Source organism: Heterocephalus glaber, unplaced genomic scaffold (genome assembly GCF_053883595.1).
Source record: "Heterocephalus glaber isolate CG9 unplaced genomic scaffold, H.glaber_assembly_v1.0 deba00000546, whole genome shotgun sequence".
NCBI lineage: Eukaryota > Metazoa > Chordata > Mammalia > Rodentia > Bathyergidae > Heterocephalus > Heterocephalus glaber.
The window spans coordinates 42287032-42306551 of record NW_028258147.1 but is presented as its reverse complement, the minus strand read 5'-3'; the positions used below and the strand labels follow the sequence as shown (position 1 = coordinate 42306551).

The window sequence follows — 19520 nt, the reverse complement described above, 5'->3', positions numbered from 1 at the left end:
CCATCTTGTCTATACAGATAATTGTAAAAGTCAGTGTGTGCCCTCTCTGGAAAAGAGCAGACTTTGAAGGGAAATTATTTGTAATAAGACACGGTGGTCCCAGTATGCACATGGTGGGCACAGGCTGCAGGGGTGGTGAGGGCAGATGCCACTCATCCCCGGGGCTATTGGGAGCAGTTCTGGCAGGCACCACCTGGATGACTGGCTTGGCAGCTCGAAGGCCCCCAGGGCATGCTAATGGAGTTTTCTGGGATGAGGGGAAAACAAAGTGTGTTCAAATGCCACTTTATAAGATAGACACAATCTTGGAAAACTCAGGGTACATGAAACCGTGCCCTCCCCAAGCCTCTGGGTTGTGCATGTAATGCAGTTAAATCCTAAACAGGGTTTTCTTCTGTGTAAATGCTCAGTGGATGCTGACTAGGACCCAGGGACATTCCCCACTGTGTGGGACATTTTGTGCCTGCATTATTGAGACACCTAGTGTCCAGCACCAGGAGCGTGCCTATGTTATTAGAACTGCACATGCCATTGTGAGACCTGCACATGCCACCTGCAGCTTTCCACAGTGCCCACTAGGTGGCAGTGTTACATCTCCTGAGAATGCCTGGTCCCGTTTCCCCCCACCTTAGAAATAAAAAATGAAGGTAGGAAAACGAATCTGGGGGGCAGGGGCGGGGAACCCGTGAGTTTGTAACTGCATAGTTATTAATGGAAAACAGCAGTAGCCCCGCTATTAGAGATGAACAGAAAATGAGCATCTCAGAATTAAAACTGAAGATATAGTTCAACCACATGTGAGCTCTCACCAGGATGCCCTTGCGAGGGCCCCTATGACTGAAGTCGGATATACAAAGCCTGTTCATGGGGCATTCTACGTGTGTCAGGACTAGGGATTTTGTCTCCACCTTCCAGTTGGCTGTTAGTCTACAAGGGCAGTCCTCCCCCTAATTCTCCAGTCTGGGGTCACAATGGAGCCTGGGGAGGAAGCTTTCAGGGGAGATGACCGGCAAGACTGCTTCTGTGGAACATGTGATAGGCTAAAACAAGAGGTGTCCTCCTGGATGGGGCGGGGGCTCAGGCTGCATGCAGCAGCTCCAGGCAGGGAGCTGCTTTTCGGGAGCAGCACAGGATGTGAAGGAAGAGAAGTAGGTGTGTGAGGCAGGAGATACCAGATGGCACAAGGGAAGCCCCACCACACAGGCCTTGAGGTGGGCTCTCTGGATACTTATTGAGCACCTTGGCAACACTGTCCCACCTGAGAGTACTTGTGCTCCATTTAATGCCAAGCAGTCCGTGTTGTGCCTCCCCGGGGTACAGATCTAGCCTGGTCTAAGTCTTCCAGTCCTTAGCACTGGACTTAGCACAAGCAGCATATGATCCTTGTGTTTTGGATAAGCAAGTGAGTGAATCCATGAATGAGTACGTGTGAGGGGAACGCCTGCTGTAAGACTGAGAAGAAAACAAGAAGATTATTATGTCCTTCATCCCCTCCACAACAGGAAGCCTTGTCCCTTGTACTACCCTATCTCCCTGCCCTCCTGTTCTGTGACACTGCTATCAAGGAACCAGACCCTCCACACAGAGAGGAACTGGCCACTCCGTCTGGCCAAACAGAGCTCATCCTAATTGTGTTTAAGTTGATGGCTTCACAGTCCCTCTACCGGATTTGCTATGCATCACAGTGCTGTGCAAACAGGCAGTCCATGGAGACAGAAGGCAGAGCAGTGGTTGCCAGGGCCGAGGAGAGGGAAAAGGCCAGTGACTGTTGATGGGTAGGTTTCCTTTTGGGGTGAAGAAAGTGCTCTGGAACTAGATCACAGTGTTAGTTAGGAAACGTTAGAAATGCACTAAAAACCTATGAGCTGTACACTTTAAAATGGTGATGGTAGGTGAGAATTTTACTTGAATTTTTAAAAATTTCAGTGGAGATAGAAAGAAACTGCATCTGTAACACGAGCAAAACCCAGGAATAGGAAACCTGAGAGTGATCGTACAACACGTGCTCGAGCTTTTGCTTCCCTGTGACTATCAGGCTTTCTCCTCCATGTCCAGGACACACACCGAGGGCTCTTCATCCAGCAGCTCCGTCCCACACAGAACCTGCAGCCAAGAATCAAGCTCAAGCTCTTTGGCCACTCAGGGTCCGGGAAAACCACCCTGGTGGAATCTCTCAAGTGTGGCCTGCTGAGGAGCTTCTTCCGAAGGCGCCGGCCCCGCCTCTCCTCCACCAACTCCACTCGCTTCCCACCATCGCCTCTGGCTGCTAAGCCAACAGGTAGGAGCCTCCAGAGGGCTGTGATGTGTCCAGCAGGTGTTGGCTTCTTCACTCTCTCAGGCTACAGTCCAGTTTGAGGTCTTGTGTTTTGGTCCCTTGCCCTGTGAAGGAGCAGACACCATGGCCTTGGTGGCCTGATGTAATCTGAGTTGGCTGTTGGTCTTGTATCCCACCCTGTCCTGTCCAGGGATGGCAAATTGCCCCAAACATTGTGGAAAAGACCCTTCATTAAGATCACACAGATGCAAAGGTCCAGAATCACAAGTGCACACTGCAAAACTGCGTCGTGTTCTACTCAAGGACTCTACCCTTGGGCCAGTGCAGGTCCAAACACAGCACCGACACAGTTCTGGCCCCCAGGAGGGCACTCACCCTTCTGGTTTTTTTCTGGAGTGTTACGGGCACACCAGGCACGTGAGAATGCAGAGCAGCAAAAGTGCTTCCTGAAGAAACCCTGTTCCTGCCCGGCCTAGCCCTTGCAGCTGAGCCTTGTTTCCAAAGACTCCTTCATGGTTGTAGCAGTCACTCCGTTTGACCACATCACACCAGCCCTCTTTGGCCAGCAGGCTTGGCACTCTTTCCGCCTTTGATCTCTGTAGACACAGTTACCCTCTTCCTGCAGGGACTGTCCAGGCTCGTATCAGGCCTGCAGAGTTGCCTTTCCTTCCCCAGAGGAGAGGTGACCTCAGTGAGCAGAAGAGACTGTGCTCTTGGGCGTCCTTTCTCCAGAGTTCTGCTTTAAAGGGAGGGAATGAATTTTTGTGAGAGTGAGAATAGAGACCTTCCAAGAATTTTCCAACAGTGTTAGCTGTGTCACCGTGTGCCCCAGGAACATTTTCTGCCCGTGACATTTCGAAGGTGCCCTAGCTGTTCCCTAGATTGAAAGAGTGATTGGAAGTTCTGCGACCTGCCTCTCTCAGTGAGGCAGGATGTCTGGGGAGCATGAGTAGCTGGGAACACTTGGCTGAGATCTACTCAAACTTCTTAACTTCTTTCTCTGAGCATAACAATAGAATTGAAACTCGAGTAAGAAATACAACCAATGTGGATTTATAGTTAGTAGGCTGATAAAATTGCTCATATGCACTGCTAATAATTTTGAGCACTAACTGAGTGCCAGGAAACTGGACAAAACGTGGTATGCCAATACCTCGTTCAGTGCACGCGACAGCCCCTGGAGTGCTTTCCCTGAGGTGCAGCGAAGGCCTCTGGAGCCTTGAGAGGACAGTGGCTGCACTGAGTCCCAAAGCTGCCAACCCACGGAGCATCTGGTGCCTGAGCCTCTGCTTGTCAGTGACACTCTGGAAATGACATTTACATGTGCACATCTCACATTTTCTGCTGTTTTGTTGGCTCCCTTAGATTGGTTACACTGTAGAACAGATTTGTTTTCTGGATCTGAGAAGTAGAGCCAGCCTCTGTGGCTTCAGCCCCTCAGTGGATGGTGTGCCCCTCTGGCATCCCTGGTGCCAGCTGTAGAGAAGGTTGGCCATCCTGCTGGGGAAGCCTGATAGGACAGGAGCCTGGAAAGAGAGGGAGAGGGACGGGGGAGGGGGGGGAGGGAAAGGGAAATGGGAGAGAGAGAAAGATGAGATCAGTAGACGAGAGGTTTGGAACCAGTGGTCTGGTTCTGATTGCTTGTGCAGATTTCTGCCCCAGAGGCCCATAGCTAGTGACATGAGTTTCCTAGGAGGAAGAACTTTAACTGTTACTCAGTCTTCACCCTGCAGAAGTAACGCTTCCATTCCCCTCCCCTCTGTCAGTTTTCCAAGTCTGGTCTCTGAAGTAGGCTCTGGGAAAGCTGTGGTTCAGGATGGTGATGTTGTCAGCAAGCCTCCCTGTCTGAACCCGTCCTCCAGCCGAGCGTGCAGAGACTTGGGTTGCAGCGCTCTGGGACAGATTTCCTTGGGGACAGTCTGCTCCTAGAGCAGATGCCACCCACAGGCTCTCAGCAGAGCCTGGCAACCCAGCGAGGAGGCTGCTCCTCCCGTGTCCTTGGTCTCCCTGGGAGGATAGGCTGCCTTCTCCAGCTGAATCCTTCCGTTTTTCGCTCACGCTTGCTGGTGGAAGCCTGCTTCTCCGGGAAGATGGTTCAGGCAGTAAATGCTGCTTTAAGTCCCATGCAGCTCTATTCTCTAGTCTTTTTGGAGTCCTATCACCCAGAGGATGCTGGTTTTGCTACCAGGAGGACCTGAAGGGAGAAAACCTCCGATGAGCTTTTCCCTTCCCAGGAGCTGAACCTCATCCTTTACTCAAGAAGCACAGCTCTGAGTAAGTCCACTGGGGACTTGCAAGTCTTAGGAAAGTGACACATGCCAGAAAGGAACAAGAGAAGGCAAAGTGTGGCCAGCTTATGTGGTGCCTGCTCCTTAGGCAGAGATCAAACAGTGTGTGGGTACTTCCGTAAGAGGCAGGAAGACCCACAGAAACACTTGGAGCTTGAATCATAATCCCATTCCAAGGAAAGTAACCCGAGACTCAGAGACATAAGAGTGTGGCTGCTGTCCAAGCAAGATGAACACCGGCCACCAGGGGCATGACCTAACAAATTGCTATTTTCTTCTTAGAGTAGAAGAGGGCAAGAAGAAAATGGTTTTAGTTTTCAGCATTTAAATAAAGAGATCACCTAAGATCCTCAGAAAACTGGACACCTCAGCTACCCTGGATTTGCCTTCCTGTATGGCACTGGTTAGGGACATGGGCTCTATGTCTCGCATGAACTCCATTCTACTCTGAGCCCCATAGAATAGAAGAGAGCAGAGGTGGCCCTCCTACCCCTGTGTGAAGTCTGCCCTGTTGCTGTAATGACGTTTTAGGCCAGTGGAGAAAGGACAGTCTATTGGAACAGAAATCCTTTGGCTGTTGAGATCCCAGGGCTAGGGTCACACTTGGTCAGTATTAGAAGTATGTTTGCCCAAAGCTAGGTGGCCTCTGGAAGGGGGAAGGACTCGGACAAGAACAGAAGAGTGGCCTGCACTGCTTAATGCCTGGTTGCCTGTTTGCTCTGAGTGGCGGGCAAAGTAATTTTCTACACAATCTTGGAAGTACAGTGGACCCTTGTTATGACTGGCCTCACATATGAACAACTTGGGTACGACCAGAATTTTAGTTATAACTTAAGACCAAAGTCTTGAGTTATGACCCAAATGCTGGTCTTTCCTGTGTGGGGTTAATTGAGAAATCCTGAATCAGTGTCTCTTAAGGACACTGATATCTGCCTGGAAGAAAGTGTGATCTAAAATTATACAGGAGAGAGACTTTGAAGGCTGTGTAGAGGAGTCTGAGCCTTCAGCTGACCCTGTGGTTGATGACACTGTCACTACAGCAGAGTCCATAGGCTTGCAGGTAGACAGTGGTGATGTTGAGGAACTGGTGGAGGAACACTCAGAGGAATTGTCTACAGAGGAACTTCAGCAACTTCCGGCTGAGCAACAGAGGATGGCAGCTGAGGAGCTTTCTGAAGAGGAGGGGGAATATCAGTAAACAGTGCAGCAGACTTCTTCTGAAATAAAGGAAATCCTGAGAAATGGACAGAGCTACAAACATTTGTAGAGAAGACCCACCCAGACAGAGAAAAAGCCAATCGTTACATTCACTTGCTTGGTGACAATGTCATGTCATACAGCAGAACAGAGTTAAAGACAGAAACAGACAACCTCAGACCAGGTTTTAGTTCTGGAAAGGTGGAGACCTTTGAGCCAGAAGCAGGTCTCACTGGGCTACAGACTCCCAAGGAGAAAAAGGACAGCAGAGAGCCAGATTCCTGATGTTCTTATGTTCTCCTTCCAAACAATAACCACCTTGCATTTCATCCTCCCTTCCTAAGCCAAAGACGTCAACTTGAATGGTGAGTATAGTATGAAATTGTTCCTGATAAACTAGGTACATTCTGTGACTTTTTGGTGAATACACGAGGAAAATTATTGGTGTTTCTGGTAAATTTTGCATGTTATACAACCCTTTTTTATTATGAAAACGTTAGTTAAGGGGTGCTTTGGAGGGGTTCAGAACGCATTATTTCCATTGTTTCTTGTGAGAAAAATAGTCTTGACTTAGAACCAACTTGAGTTACACCTAGCCCTCCCAAATGAATTGAGTTCCTAAGTCAAGGGTCCGCTGTAATGGGATCCCTGCTGTTGAATCCAGCACCTGCCTGCAGCTGGTGAAGAGACAGTGGCTGTACCCCCCAGACTTGAACCATCTTCTCCTGCCCTGGTGGGGGCCCTTGTCTCTGTGTCCAGGGAGCTGCTGTAGGAGGCACAGCCAACGGGGTGGGGTCGGGGCCTGAACCCAGAGAAGATCCCACAAGCTGTGGGCTGGGCAGCTCACCACTGGTCCCTGCCTGGCCCTCAGCTTGTTGATCAGTGGAAAATTATATTCTCAAAATAGCAGTGTACCACAAATATAAGAGCCTGTGAGATGCAGCTGGGGGAGTTCAGGTGCTGGCAGTGGATGGTGCGTGCTGTGGAACAGAAATAGCTGTTGCTTTCTGGGCACAGGAAAGGCCACCTCTGAGCACCTTGCTCCAGGAAAGTCCTCTGGTTCTGTAACAACAGTGTCATCCCCTCACAGTGGCCCTGCTGTGCCTGACTGGCCGTGCTCTGCTCTGTGCCTGGCCAGAGCTCTGGGTTCCCGTGACTTCTCCTGTACTTGTCAGGCCTTGTTCCTCCCATGGGAGTGATGCCTACATGGGAATGTGTCTTCCCCCCATCACTCAGACACCAGGAAGTTTGTTTGCTTTTACAGTCCTGGCACTTTGCTGTTGCCTTTCTCACATAAATGCTGGTGGCAAAGGCTGCACCTGTGGCCAGGAGGCAGGATGAGGTGTAGGTCCTTGTCTATGGAATGAGGCCTTACTGCAGCTTACAGCACTGCCCAGTCTCCACTTTGGCTCTTCCATGTAGGACTGCACTGGGTGATCAGAGCAGAGCCTGAGCCTCTGGAGGTATTGTTCCATCTGAGACATTCTCAGAGCTCCTGATGTGGGAAGTGGCATCGGAGGACTTTTTGTTTACACACCGGCCTAACTCATGAGGCTTGATGGAGGCTGTTGAGTGAACTCTGCTTGCTTGTACTGCGTCTGACACACACATCACTCAGCTTTGTGGCCTGCTGAGGGTTGTGGCTGCAGAGCTTGTAGCTCTGCAGGATGAAGGAAAATATCCACCCTCATGGGAGGAGCACTTGAGAGAGTGCTGCTGTCCTGGCCAAAGAGCAGCAGGCTCAGGAAGTCCTTCTGACCCTGGTGCCAAAGTACATTCTGTTCCTGGTCAGGTACTTTCTACTACCAGGAGGCAGTCTTTAGCAAGGAACAGAAAGTTTTCTTTCTGTGATTTCAGTGTTTCTAGAGAAGCTATTACTTTAATCATATTACAGACAACACCTGTTCTAACCCTGGGAAGGAGTGACAGCCACCTACCAAATACTGCCTGTCCGAGGGAACCCACAGGCCATTAACCAGTATGCTCCTGTCAGATGGTTGTTCTAGACCCAAGTTCCAGGGAACAGGGTAACGCCATACGCATTGCTGGGGATCGCCAGAGCCCCCATCAGATGTGGACATGTGGTCTGCAGAAGAATATACTGAGATGTGACTGTAATGATCTCGAAAGCTGTCATTACTCTTTTCATCTCCCATTCTTGTTTGCCAAATGTTATACTTTTATGAAAATAATAAAGTGTATATAAAACTCTTTCCTCTTGCTACCCTACCCTCTTTCTTTGTACCTAACCCTGTCTCTTCCATCTACTTTTTTGCTCCTTGTTCCCGCCTGTGGATATTCCCACTCTCCATGTCTTGAGTCTTGACTCTTTGATCTCTTTAAGTATGGGATTGTCTTTGTGATTGGATTTCCAGTTTTAAAAGTCAGACTGCCCAGATGCAGTGGTCACTGCTCTGGTAACTTTCAATGCCTGTTGCTCCAGATCTTGAAGCACCAGTACTGTGTGGTACAGTCACACTCATTGTGTTCCTCCCCTATTGCATTTGTTTACCAGGTATTTAGGGAGCACCCACTGCAGGCCCCAAGAGACCCCAAGTCACAGCCCTGAAGCAGAAAGGTGGCTCCGGTCTTCAGTGTAGTGGAGAGATGGGTGACAGGCTCTCCACAGCAAGACAGAGAGGGAGCGCAGTCTCTGTTCCCACATTCGGGGGACCCAGGGTTTGTGATTCAGCTGCACCCACATGTTTGCACACACATACACATGCTCATTTTTAACTTACTAAAATACATTCATTGAAAGTTAAACAGTTAATTTCTTTGCTGTAAATGACAACTCAGTACCGCTGCCATTGGTAAAAACAAATGCAGTGAACATCGAATAGGGTGATTAAAGTCTAACTGTATACTGTTGCCCATTTTCTTGTTATTAAGGGGGAAGATGGCACTTACTGAAGGGTTGTTAGAGTCTAAATGCCACAAATTGGAATGTGCTGCCAGAGCAACTGAAAGGCCTTCAAGGGGATTTTCAAAACTTTCTTGTGTCATTCAGCATTGTTTAACGTAATGGTTTGGTACTGTGTGGAAGCATTTTGCATACAACCTAAAATAACTTAGTAGACCAGCGTGGTGTTCCTCTGTGACAGCCAGGGTCCAAGTGGAGAGTACACCCTGAGACTTTACCAATGGAATGGCAGTCGTGGGCAGGACTCAGAAGGACATGGAAGAGATGGTAAAGCACCCAGATACTAGGAAGATAGCAGAACTGTTACCACCCTTGGGTTGAAAAGATGAGAGGCACAACCCTAAGTGTTCTGGGAATGTTGGAGCTGTGGTAGGGACTGCTCAGGAGGAGGCAGCATCGTGGGGAGACACAGCTAGTCCCAGAGAGGCAGCAGGAAATGAGAGGAAAGGAAATACCCCAACTTTTTTTGCCTCCTGCCTTCTCTGCCTCCCAGTGGTTGCCCTAACCAGAAGACCAAATAGCAACCAAGCCAGAAGAATACAGCCCCTAAAGAGCCTCTCAGGGGGAGAGAGAGCAAGGCAGAAAGAGCACTGGGGAGGCACGGTGAGCAGAACAGACCAACACAGCCTCCCCAGGCGCCATCACCACACAGCACACAAGGGGGTGATGCTCGGACCAGCCTGAGGCCTGGGTGGGAGTCGGGGCAGGTGGGTTTCTGGAAAAGGCAACTTCATGGCAAGGCTGGGAGGGGAGAGCCAGCACCCAGGCTGCGCTGTGTGAAGTCTCACGTCCTTCCCTTCTAACCTGCAGTCTCTGTGAGCATCAACAACTTGTATCCAGGCTGCGAGAACGTGAGTGTGAGGAGCCGCAGCATGATGTTCGAGCCAGGCCTCACCAAAGGGATGCTGGAAGTGTTTGTGGCTCCATCCCATCACCTGCACTGCTCCACCGATGACCAGTCCACCAAGGCCATTGACATCCAGAATGCCTATTTGAATGGTATGTGCCACGTGCCCCAAAGGGAGAAACCTCAGATTTCCCCTGGCAGGGCTCTAAGTTATTCCCCGAGAGGAGCTTATCTTAAACAGTGTGTAACATCTAGAAGAAAACCCAATCTAAAATGGTAGAGTAACCTAACACTGAATTATGGCCAGCTCACACCCCTAAAAAGGCCAAATACTAGGGTATCATTACCTAACAAAGCACCCAGCACACACCAGGTGCTTAATCAATGATGAATAAAGCCTCCTAAGACTGGTAAACCTCATAAAACACACTCCCACTAGTAGTTTGATGGGCCAAGTATGAGAAACATGATTTTAAAACACAGCTGAAGTCATAGCTGATGGTGTGGTAGAGACATAGGCAATCCGTTCTTCATATGCAAAATTTTAAATGTGTTCTTGCCTCTCAAGCATTTCCAAGGGGGTGATGCTGTAAGTCTTTCTAGGGAATATTTTCTTCACCCAGAAAACCACTACATCCTCTCTTCAGGGACCCAGCCAGTCCCAAGACACGAAAGAATTTTTGCTTTGTTGGAAGGCAGCATAGAACTGAAAATTGAAGCTTGAAGTTTAAACACTCAGAATCTGTCTTGAAACTGCCCCTAAGTTGTTGTGTGCCCTAGAACAACCTGCTTAATTTCCCTGAGATAGTGCCTGCATCGGTAAAATAGGGCTATATTAGTCCATTTTCTGTTACTATAAATGGACTGATGTTGGGTACTTTATAAAGAAAAGAGGTTTATTTATCCTACAGTCTTGGAGGTTTAAAGCCCCCCATTGTTTGGCCCCATCAATTTGACCTCTGGAGAAGGGCCCCCTTTACTTTGTCACTTCGAGGTGTTGCGGGGGGGGGGGGTTGTTGGGGGCAGTGCACCTCTGCTCCTCTGGAAATGCAGCCACCAGGTTCGAAAACTCTCAGCACCGGTAAGGAATTAAAGAAGCAGAGTTTAAAAAAAAGGAAGACAATTTTTGAAAAAGAGTGGAAAAAGAAAAGATAGCTACTCTGAAAGAGTAGAGGGCATCAGAAAGGCGAACACCCCCACGCCTTGACTTTGGCTCCTTTTATTTAGGACTATAGGGGCTGAGACAGGATCATGGTGAGTTCGAGACCAGCCTGGGCTACATAGTGAGTTCAAGGGCAGTCGTCATACAAAGTGAGACTGTGTCTCAACAAAAAAATACATAGTTTCGGAACACACTGTTATAATTAGGGTTTAGTTAAAAGCTATATTATTAACATATTGTTAATTTATAACAAAAACATTAACTTCTATTATAAATTATGCTACCATATGCATAGGTCATCAGTCATTTAAAAACTTCTGTTAGTAACTCATACTGTGTCTCAACAGTGTCATATTTTGATGTAAGCACTGTATATTTAGAAAATAACACACTCTTGATGTGGGAAAAGCCCAAAATCTTTGTTTTTGAACCTTATAAGGCATTTAGTTAAAGTGATTTAAAAATAAAACTCATTTTAAGCATTTAATTTAAGGAAAGACTAGATAGTAAAATAATAGTTTATCTACACTATTTTCCCAAAAATACAATCTAACCTGCAAATAAGCCCTAGATGATTTTTCAGGACACTCATAATATAGGCCTTACCCCCAAATGAACTTCTGTCATCAGCCAAATGGATGCATTTAGTACATCTGCTGCAACACACGAGGGATGTATTGATTTATAAAATAATAATGTATAATTAAATATAAATATTATTGACAATACTTAAAGTGAATGCTAAAATAAATTATAATTATTTGTAAATACCAGAGCCTCTATGTAGACAGATGAACTCCAGACTTATTGCCAAGTGACTAGTTGGAATGCAGACACAATGCACGAATAACATGACACCTGGTAACGAAAGGGCATGGTTGTGTCTAATACGAATCTTCATAATTCAGTATGTCGTGTGTTGTAACTGACATACTCAATGCACTTATGTGAAATAAGTGTTTTCTCAATTTTGATGCCTGCAATTTTTCATCTCTTATGTGTGGATTCTTAACTTCCTGTTTCATACATCTTCGATTAACACCTGATTTACCGGAAACTTTGTGAAGCTTGGCTGTAAGAGACTGTAACTTGAGTAAAGAACTCATGGGATAAAATCGCTGATAACACAGCTGTGTTGCCAATGCACTATGAGCAGGCTACACGGACAAGAAGTGCTCATTTAAGGAGGGCTCTATTGCTGGACCTAAGTATAGGGACAGTTAGGGAGGGATAGGCAGCATAGGGAAGGACCTGAGTGGCGAGTGTAATGGAGATAACTGCACGAGATGATGTACGGAAAGGGGCTGCCCTTGGAGGACCACTGCATACTTTTTGCCATGTGCCCGTAGCTCCTGTGAACTATAAGACTGTGAACTACTACATACCTCACCCCAGAAACAAAGACAAAGATCCTAACTGGACCAGTCTGAGAAATGGTTTACCCTATAAGTATGAGCAAGACAAAGATGTCAGGCTGAGAACCTCACCTTGGGCTTCTCCCTGTCATACAGCTCGCGTGTGGCAGCCCCCTCCCCTGCCTTTTTCACTATTATCAGTAAAACTTCCGCTTTACTTCACTTTCATTATCTGAGTTTCTCATTCCACTCCAGAGAGACTTTTGGTTCTGAGTCAGCCTCACTCACCTCTTGCATTCCTGCCTGGGTGGAGAGATGAACCAGGGAACCAAAGGATCTCTTCACAAGAGGATCCTGACCCCCAGACCTCTACCTGACACAGCTAAGAGACTGGGGCCAGTGGTCCTACAAGAAACATAATCGAAAGAAATTCAGGATGGAATTCAGGTTTTGGAGAGTTATGATGATGTTCCAGAAGTAACTGTACTATTTAAATAAATGTAGATTTTTGCACATGAATAAATGTAGAGTTTTGTACATGAAAAAATAAAGCATTCTCTGAAATAAGCCCTATTGGATTTTTCAGAGCAAAAGTTAATATAAGACATGGTCCTGTTTTCAGGGAGATATGGTACAGTATTACAGAGGTGCAAGCAAATTTTTTTAGCATCTCTTAAAACTGTTAGCATTAGGCAGCATAAACAAACCCATGAACAGACCAGGTAAGTTATAGTTATGAACTCTTTATAACAAAAGAGTGTTTTGAAACTATCTTATTAGAATATTTCAAAAGTTGTACTTACTAACTTCAGGATATCTTAAAATGCTAAACAGATACATTCTTGAGTTGCTTTAAGACTTATTTTTTAAAGCTCCTTTTTTTTTGGTACCGGGGATCGAATTCGGGTCCTTGAGCTTGTGCAGCAAGCGGCAAAACCACTGAGCTAAATCCCCGGCCCTACTTGTTTAAGTTTTAACAATTACTTTTACATTGTCTATAAGATGTGAAATACCTAACAAATACAAGTCAGTGTTTCAGAACAATTTTTTTGCAACTATAATGTGCCCTATTGTTTTTACTTTTATTAATACATTTTTGCAGTATATAATGGTTGCGTTCATTATAAGAAATCACTAGATGTGCATAACACATTTCAATTATACTTTTTCCCCATTCCCTCTACCCTGTTTATTTTTCTAGCATCAAATTCATTTATCTTGTATCTTATGAGGTTAATTATCTTATATATAGATTGAAAACCAGACTAATAGGCCAAAGAACATGTAAAACATGTAAGACAATTGTACTAAATTCAGGGTGCACTATTAGGTACATTGTCTGCACTGGATTACAATACCTTTTTTTCTTTGCTGGGAAAAATGCTTTTAAAAGCTATAGTTGATATCCTGAAATTGTATTTATATGCACTATAACAAAATGCTATGTAAAAATCTTTTTTTTTAAATTAAATTCCTTTATTGGTACATTGTAGGTATACAACACAATTACATTTCTCATTGGGAATTGTACCTTTACATGATGCATCTTGGTTCTTACTTTTTCCCCATTCCTAGCCCTCCCTTCACCCCCTCCACCCTTCCCTATTTACAAAGACTTTATTTCCATTTTTTCCATTTCTCACCATTTTTCTTTTCCCTTCTTTCCTTTCCCCTGCCCCTCCCACTACCCCTACCCCTTTGGACCTTTTCTTCCTATTTTACATTTTCAATTATTCATTCTAATCGTTGGTACATTTTAGGTATACAATATACTGACATTCATCATTGGAAATTTGCACCTTTACATAGTCTCTCTTGGTTCTTATTTTTCACCCTTGCCCAGCCCTCCCTTCAACCCCTCCATTCCTCCCTATTTACAAAGATTTTGTTCCTATTTTTCCATTTTCTCATAGTAATCCCATTCCCTTCTATCCTTTCCCCTAGCCCTCCCACTTCCTTCCCCTTTGCCCCTTCTCTTCGTATTTCACATTACCTGTTATACATTTAGTCCTTATTTACACTTTCAGTTTCTCACACCAGAGAAACTATTTGGTATTTATACATGTGTGTCCTATTTATTTCACTTAAGAGTATGGCCTCAGTGTGCATCCACTTAGCTATAAATGTCTCTAATTTCTCATTTTTTATGGCTGAGTAGTACTCCATTTTATTTAAAAACCACATTTTCTTTATCCAGTCTCCAGTTGATGGGCATTTGGGCTGTTTCCAAGTTTTAACTATTACAAACTGCACTGCTATGAACATGGGTGCACATATATCACTGTGGTATGATTCTTTTAATTCTTTGGGGAAGATCCCCAGCAGTGGAATAGTGGGGTCAGATGGGACTTCCAGTCCTAGTTCTTTGAGGTATCTCCATACTGATTTCCACAGTGGTTGCACCAGACTACACTCCCACCAGCAGTGGAGCAGGGCTCCTCTTTCCCCACAGCCCCGCCAGCATTTGTTATTGGTTGATTTCATGAGAGCAGCCATTCTTTCTGGAGTGAAGTGAAATCTCAGCGTTGTTTTCATTTGCATCTCTCAAATGACCAGTGATGTTGAACATTTTTTCATGTATTTGCTACTTCTATTTCTTTGTCTGAGAAATGCCTGTTCATTTCAGATGCCCATTTTTGGATTGGGTCTTTAAATTTGGGAGGTCTGATTTTTAAGTTCTTTATAGATTCGAGATAGTAGACCTTTGTCTGAGGAAGAGCAGGTGAAGATTTTTTTCCCGCATTGTGGGTTGTCTCTTCACACTGCTGGTGGTTTCTCTTGCTGTACAGAAGCCTTTTAATAAGAAGAGATCCCACTTGTTGATTGTTTGTGCTAGTTCATGGGCAACTGAGGTTTTGTTCATAAAATCTTTTCCTACACCGATGTCTTCAAGGGTTCTACCTAACCTCTGTTCCAACTGGTTCAGAGTTTCTATTTTAATATTTAGATCTTTAATCCATTTTGATTTTAGTTTAGTGCATGCTGAGAGATACAGATCTAGTTTTAATCTTTGGCAAGTTGAAGTCCAATTTTTCCAGCACCATTTATTAAAGAGGCTATCTTTCCTCCAGTGAGGGTGTTTGGCTCCTTTATCGAAGATGAGATGGCTGAGTGTGTCTGGCGTCGTTTCTGCATTTTCTAATCTGTTCCACTGCTCCTCAGGTCTGTTTCTTTGCCAGTACCATGCTGTTTTTATCACAGTAGCTTTGTAGTATAGTTGCAGGTTGGGGATTGTGATACCCCCTGCCATGTCTCTGTTACCTAGAATTGCTTTTGCTATTCTGGGTCTCTTCTTGTTCCAAATGAATTTTTGGATTGTTTTCTCAAGGTCTATGAAGTATGCTGCTGGGATCTCAATTGGAATTGCATTAAATCTATATAGCAGTTTTGGAAGTATGGCCATTTTCACTATATTAATCCTTCCTACCCAGGAGCAGGGGATGTCTGTCCATTTTCTGATATCATCTTCAATCTCTGTTTTCAGAGTGCTATCGTTTTCAGAGTAGAGGTCTCCTTTCTTTCGTTAGGTTGATTCCTAGGTATTTCAGTTTTTTGGGTGCTGTTATGCAAGGAATTGTTTACCCCATTTCTCTCTCAGTGAGTCTGTTGTTCGTGTACAGGAAAGCTATTGATTTTTGTGTGTTTACCTTGTATCCAGCTACTTTACTGAATTTGGTTATAAAGTCTAGTAGAAGACTTTTGGTGGAGTTCTTGGGGTCTTCTATATAGAGTATCATGTTGTCTGCAAATGAAAATTTGACTTCTTCATTTCTTATCTTTATTCCTTTCATTTCTTTGTCTTGTCTAATTGCTGTGGCTAAAGTTTCCAAAACTATACTGAATGGGAGTGGTGATAGTGGACCTCCTTGTCTTGTTCCTGATTTTAGTGTGAAGGATTTCAGTTTTTGACCATTTAGTATGATATTGGCTGTTGGTTTTTCATAGATGGTTTTTATCAGATTGAGGCAGAAACCATTTATTCCATTTTTATAGGGTTTTTATCATGAATGGGTATTGGATTTTGTCAGATGCTTTTTCTGCATCTATTGGGATGATCATATGGTTTTTCTCCTTGGCTCTATTAATACAGTGTATTTCATTTATTGATTTGCATATATTGAACCATCCCTGCATCGCTGGGATGAATCCCACTTGGTCAGGGTGTATGATCTTCTTGATGACCTTCTGCCTTCTGTTTGCCAGTATGTTATTAAGGATTTTTACATCTATGTTCATTAGTGAGATTGGCCTACAGTTCTCTTTTTCAGCTGGGTCTTTCTCTGCTTTAGGGATCAAGGTGATGCTTGCTTCTGGGAATGAATTTGAGAGTATTGCTTCCCTTTCAATTTCATTGAAGAGTTTAAATAGTAGGGCAATGGTTCCTCTCTAAATGTCTTGTGGAATTCAGCAATGAAGCCATCAAGGCCCAGGCTTTTTTTAGTTGATAAGCTTTTAATTAGATTTTCAGTTTTGTTGATTGATATTGGGTTGTTTAGAATTTTTAGGTCTTCTTTGTTCAACTTTCATAATTCACATGTATCTAGGAATCTGTCCACTTCTTCTTATTGGCATATAGGTTCTCAAACTAGGTATTGATGATCTCGATTTCTGCTGGGTCTGTTGTAATTTCACCGTTTTCATTTCTAATTGCATGGATTTGAGCCTTTTCTTTCCTTTTTTTGATAAGCTTGGCTAAGAGCTTGTCAATTTTGTTTATTCTTTCAAAGAACCAACTCTTGGCTTCATTGATTTTTTTGTATCGTTCTCTTAGTCTCCATTGCATTGATTTCTGCTCTGATCTTTATAATTTCTTCCCTTGTATGAGCTTTGGGTTTGTCCTGCTCTTGTTTTTTTAGAAGCCTGAGGTTCAGCATCAGATTGCTTAATTGAGCTCGCTCTGTTTTCCTGAGTATTCACTGCTATGAATTTCCCTCATAAGACTGCTTTCATTGTGTTCCATAGATTCCAATATGTTGTATTGTCATTTTCATTTAATTGTAGAAACTGTCTGATTTCTTCTTTAATTTCCTTTGTGACTCATTGGTTGTTCAGAAATGTGCTGTTCAATTTCCAAGTGTTTATGAAATTCTTGCAGTTTCTTTTGCTATTGATCTTCAATTTTATCGCACAATGGTTTGATAATATACAGGGGATAACTTCAATTCCTTTGCACTTACTTAAACATGTTCTGTGAGCAAGTGTGTGGTCTGTTTTGCAGAACTACCTGTGTGCAGCTGAGAAGAATGTGTATTCTGATTTTGTGGGGAGGAAGACTCTGTAAACATCTGTTAAGTTCATTTGTTCAAGAGTTTGATGGAGTTCTAGTATTTTGTTATTTTTTGTCTAGTTGATCTATTTATGATAGTGGGTTATTTAGGTTCCCCACTACTGTTGTATTAGTGTTTATTTGATTTTCCACGTCTGTTAGTATTTTTTTATATAGTTGGGTGCACTAGTGTTTGGTGCATATATTTTCATGATTGTCATGTCTTTCTCTTGGATTGTTCCCTTTACAAAGATGTAGTGTCCTTCTTTGTCTCTCTTAATCGGTGTTGGTTGGAAGCCCATTTGATCTGCAAAGAAGATAGCTAATCCTGCCTTATGGGGGGTTCCTGTCACATGGAGTATTGTTTTCCCCCCTTTAACTTTCAATCTTTGAATTTGTTTTTGAATTAAGTGTGTTTCTGGTATGCAGCATATTGTTGGATCTTGCTTCTTGACCCATTGTGCCAGTCCATTTGTTTTAATTGGTGAATTGAGACCATTAATATTGATGGTTATAACTGATATGACTGATACATATTGACTTATCCTTGTAATGTTCTTTTCCTGCTGTTGGATTCCACCCCCTACCTCTTTGCATTTAATTTCTTGCCTTGCCTGGTGGATTCATTCTGCTGGGCTTCATGGTGTTGGGACCCTCATTGTGTTTTCCTATGATATTGTTTAGAATTTTTTGAAGTGCTGGTTTGATATTCATGAAGTTCCTCATGTGTTCTTCGTTATGAAAGTATCTGATTTCTTCATTTATTTTGAAAGATAGTTTTGCAGGATATATCAGTCTGGCTTGGAGTTTTTTTTCTTTTAGAGTTTGATATATTTCATTCCAGGCTCCCCTTGACTAGGATTTGTGTTGAGAAGTCTGCTGTGATTTTAATGGGCTTTCCTTTATATGTGCTTTGTTTCTTTTCTCTAACTGCTTTTAATAATTTATTCTTGTGTTGGATTTCTGGAATATTGAGTATTATATGCCTAGATGTAGATTTGGGGGTTTTTTTGGTCATGGCTAGTTGGAGTTCTATATGCCTCATTTATCTTTATGTCAAATTCTTTTTCCCTGGGAAAGTTTTGGGAAGTTTTCTGCAGTTACTTCTGTGAAAAGTTTGTCTTTTGTGTTATGTCCTACTCCTTCATTGACTCCAATCCATCTTGTTATTCTTTGTTTTGCATTGTCTAGTAGCTGTTGGACTGATTTCTCATGGTCCTTTGATATTTTTAAGAAATCTTTCTTTTCTTGTTCACTAACCAACATCCTGTCTTCTATATCTGAAATTCTGTCCTCACATTCATTTATTCTCTGTGGAAACTTTCAATGGAATTTTTAATTTCTTGGATGTCTATTTGGATGTGTTTTATGTTTTTCAGTGCTTTCATATGTTGGGTGTTTTTTTTTGTTTTTTTGTTTTTTTGTTTTTTTGTTTAGTACCAGGGATCAAACTTGGGACCTTGCACTTCCAAGACAGGCAGCGGAACCACGGAGCTAAATCTCTGGCCCCGTATGTTGGATATTCGTGCATTTTGTCATTTTCTTCAGCTCCTCTATTTTTTATCTGTGTCTACTCTAGAGTTATTAATCATATCTTTCATTATGGTCACCATCTCTGTTGTTATCTGAGAAATTATTTGTGATTTCATTATTTTAGAGCTTCTTTTATTACCTCCCTTGTTACCAGTTCAGGGAGTCCAGGTGGTTGGCTTTCATATTATTCTATCTCATTGCCCCCTGGATTTATCTTTGATGATCTGGAAGTCTGGGTTTGCTTCTTGTTTAGGTGTCTTCTCATTTTATTTTTTTGTCATTGTTCCTAATGTTTTTTATTTAGTTCCTGGCTTGATGCTTGTATATTAATTGTGAGTATTTTCATTGACAATATTTAGAACTTGTAGGGAATGACTACTTCTCAGAGTTATCTTCCAGGAATAGCTGGTCTTTAGGTTTTGAGTCTATAATGACCCTCAGGCAATCTCAGTCTCGGTATCCCAGGAAGAACAACTGACTAGAGCAATCACATCACCTTGGTCAGAGTAATACAATCAGCATCAGCAATAGCATCAAACACAGCTTATAAAATGATAAATTATGGTAGCTATTAGTCTGTCACCTTTAACTGCATGAACTGGACTGTGGTTAAATATCAAAATCAAGGACCAACCAGAAATATGTTTGCAGTAAATAAGCCCTTTGATATAGTG

The 19520-nt window shown here is 43.6% G+C and overlaps 1 protein-coding gene across 10 annotated transcripts in view; it reads left to right on the top strand.

The window, feature by feature from the left end:
- The window catches only part of Dapk1 (death associated protein kinase 1), a 209150-nt gene that overhangs the window by 171481 nt on the left and 18149 nt on the right, over nt 1-19520 (top strand). For all 10 annotated transcript variants that reach the window (XM_004862456.4, XM_004862457.3, XM_004862458.4 and 7 more), the window contains 2 exons: nt 2056-2278; nt 9494-9682. In XM_004862456.4, the coding sequence (XP_004862513.1) occupies nt 2056-2278; nt 9494-9682 (412 nt within the window). The remainder of the gene's footprint in view (nt 1-2055; nt 2279-9493; nt 9683-19520) is intronic.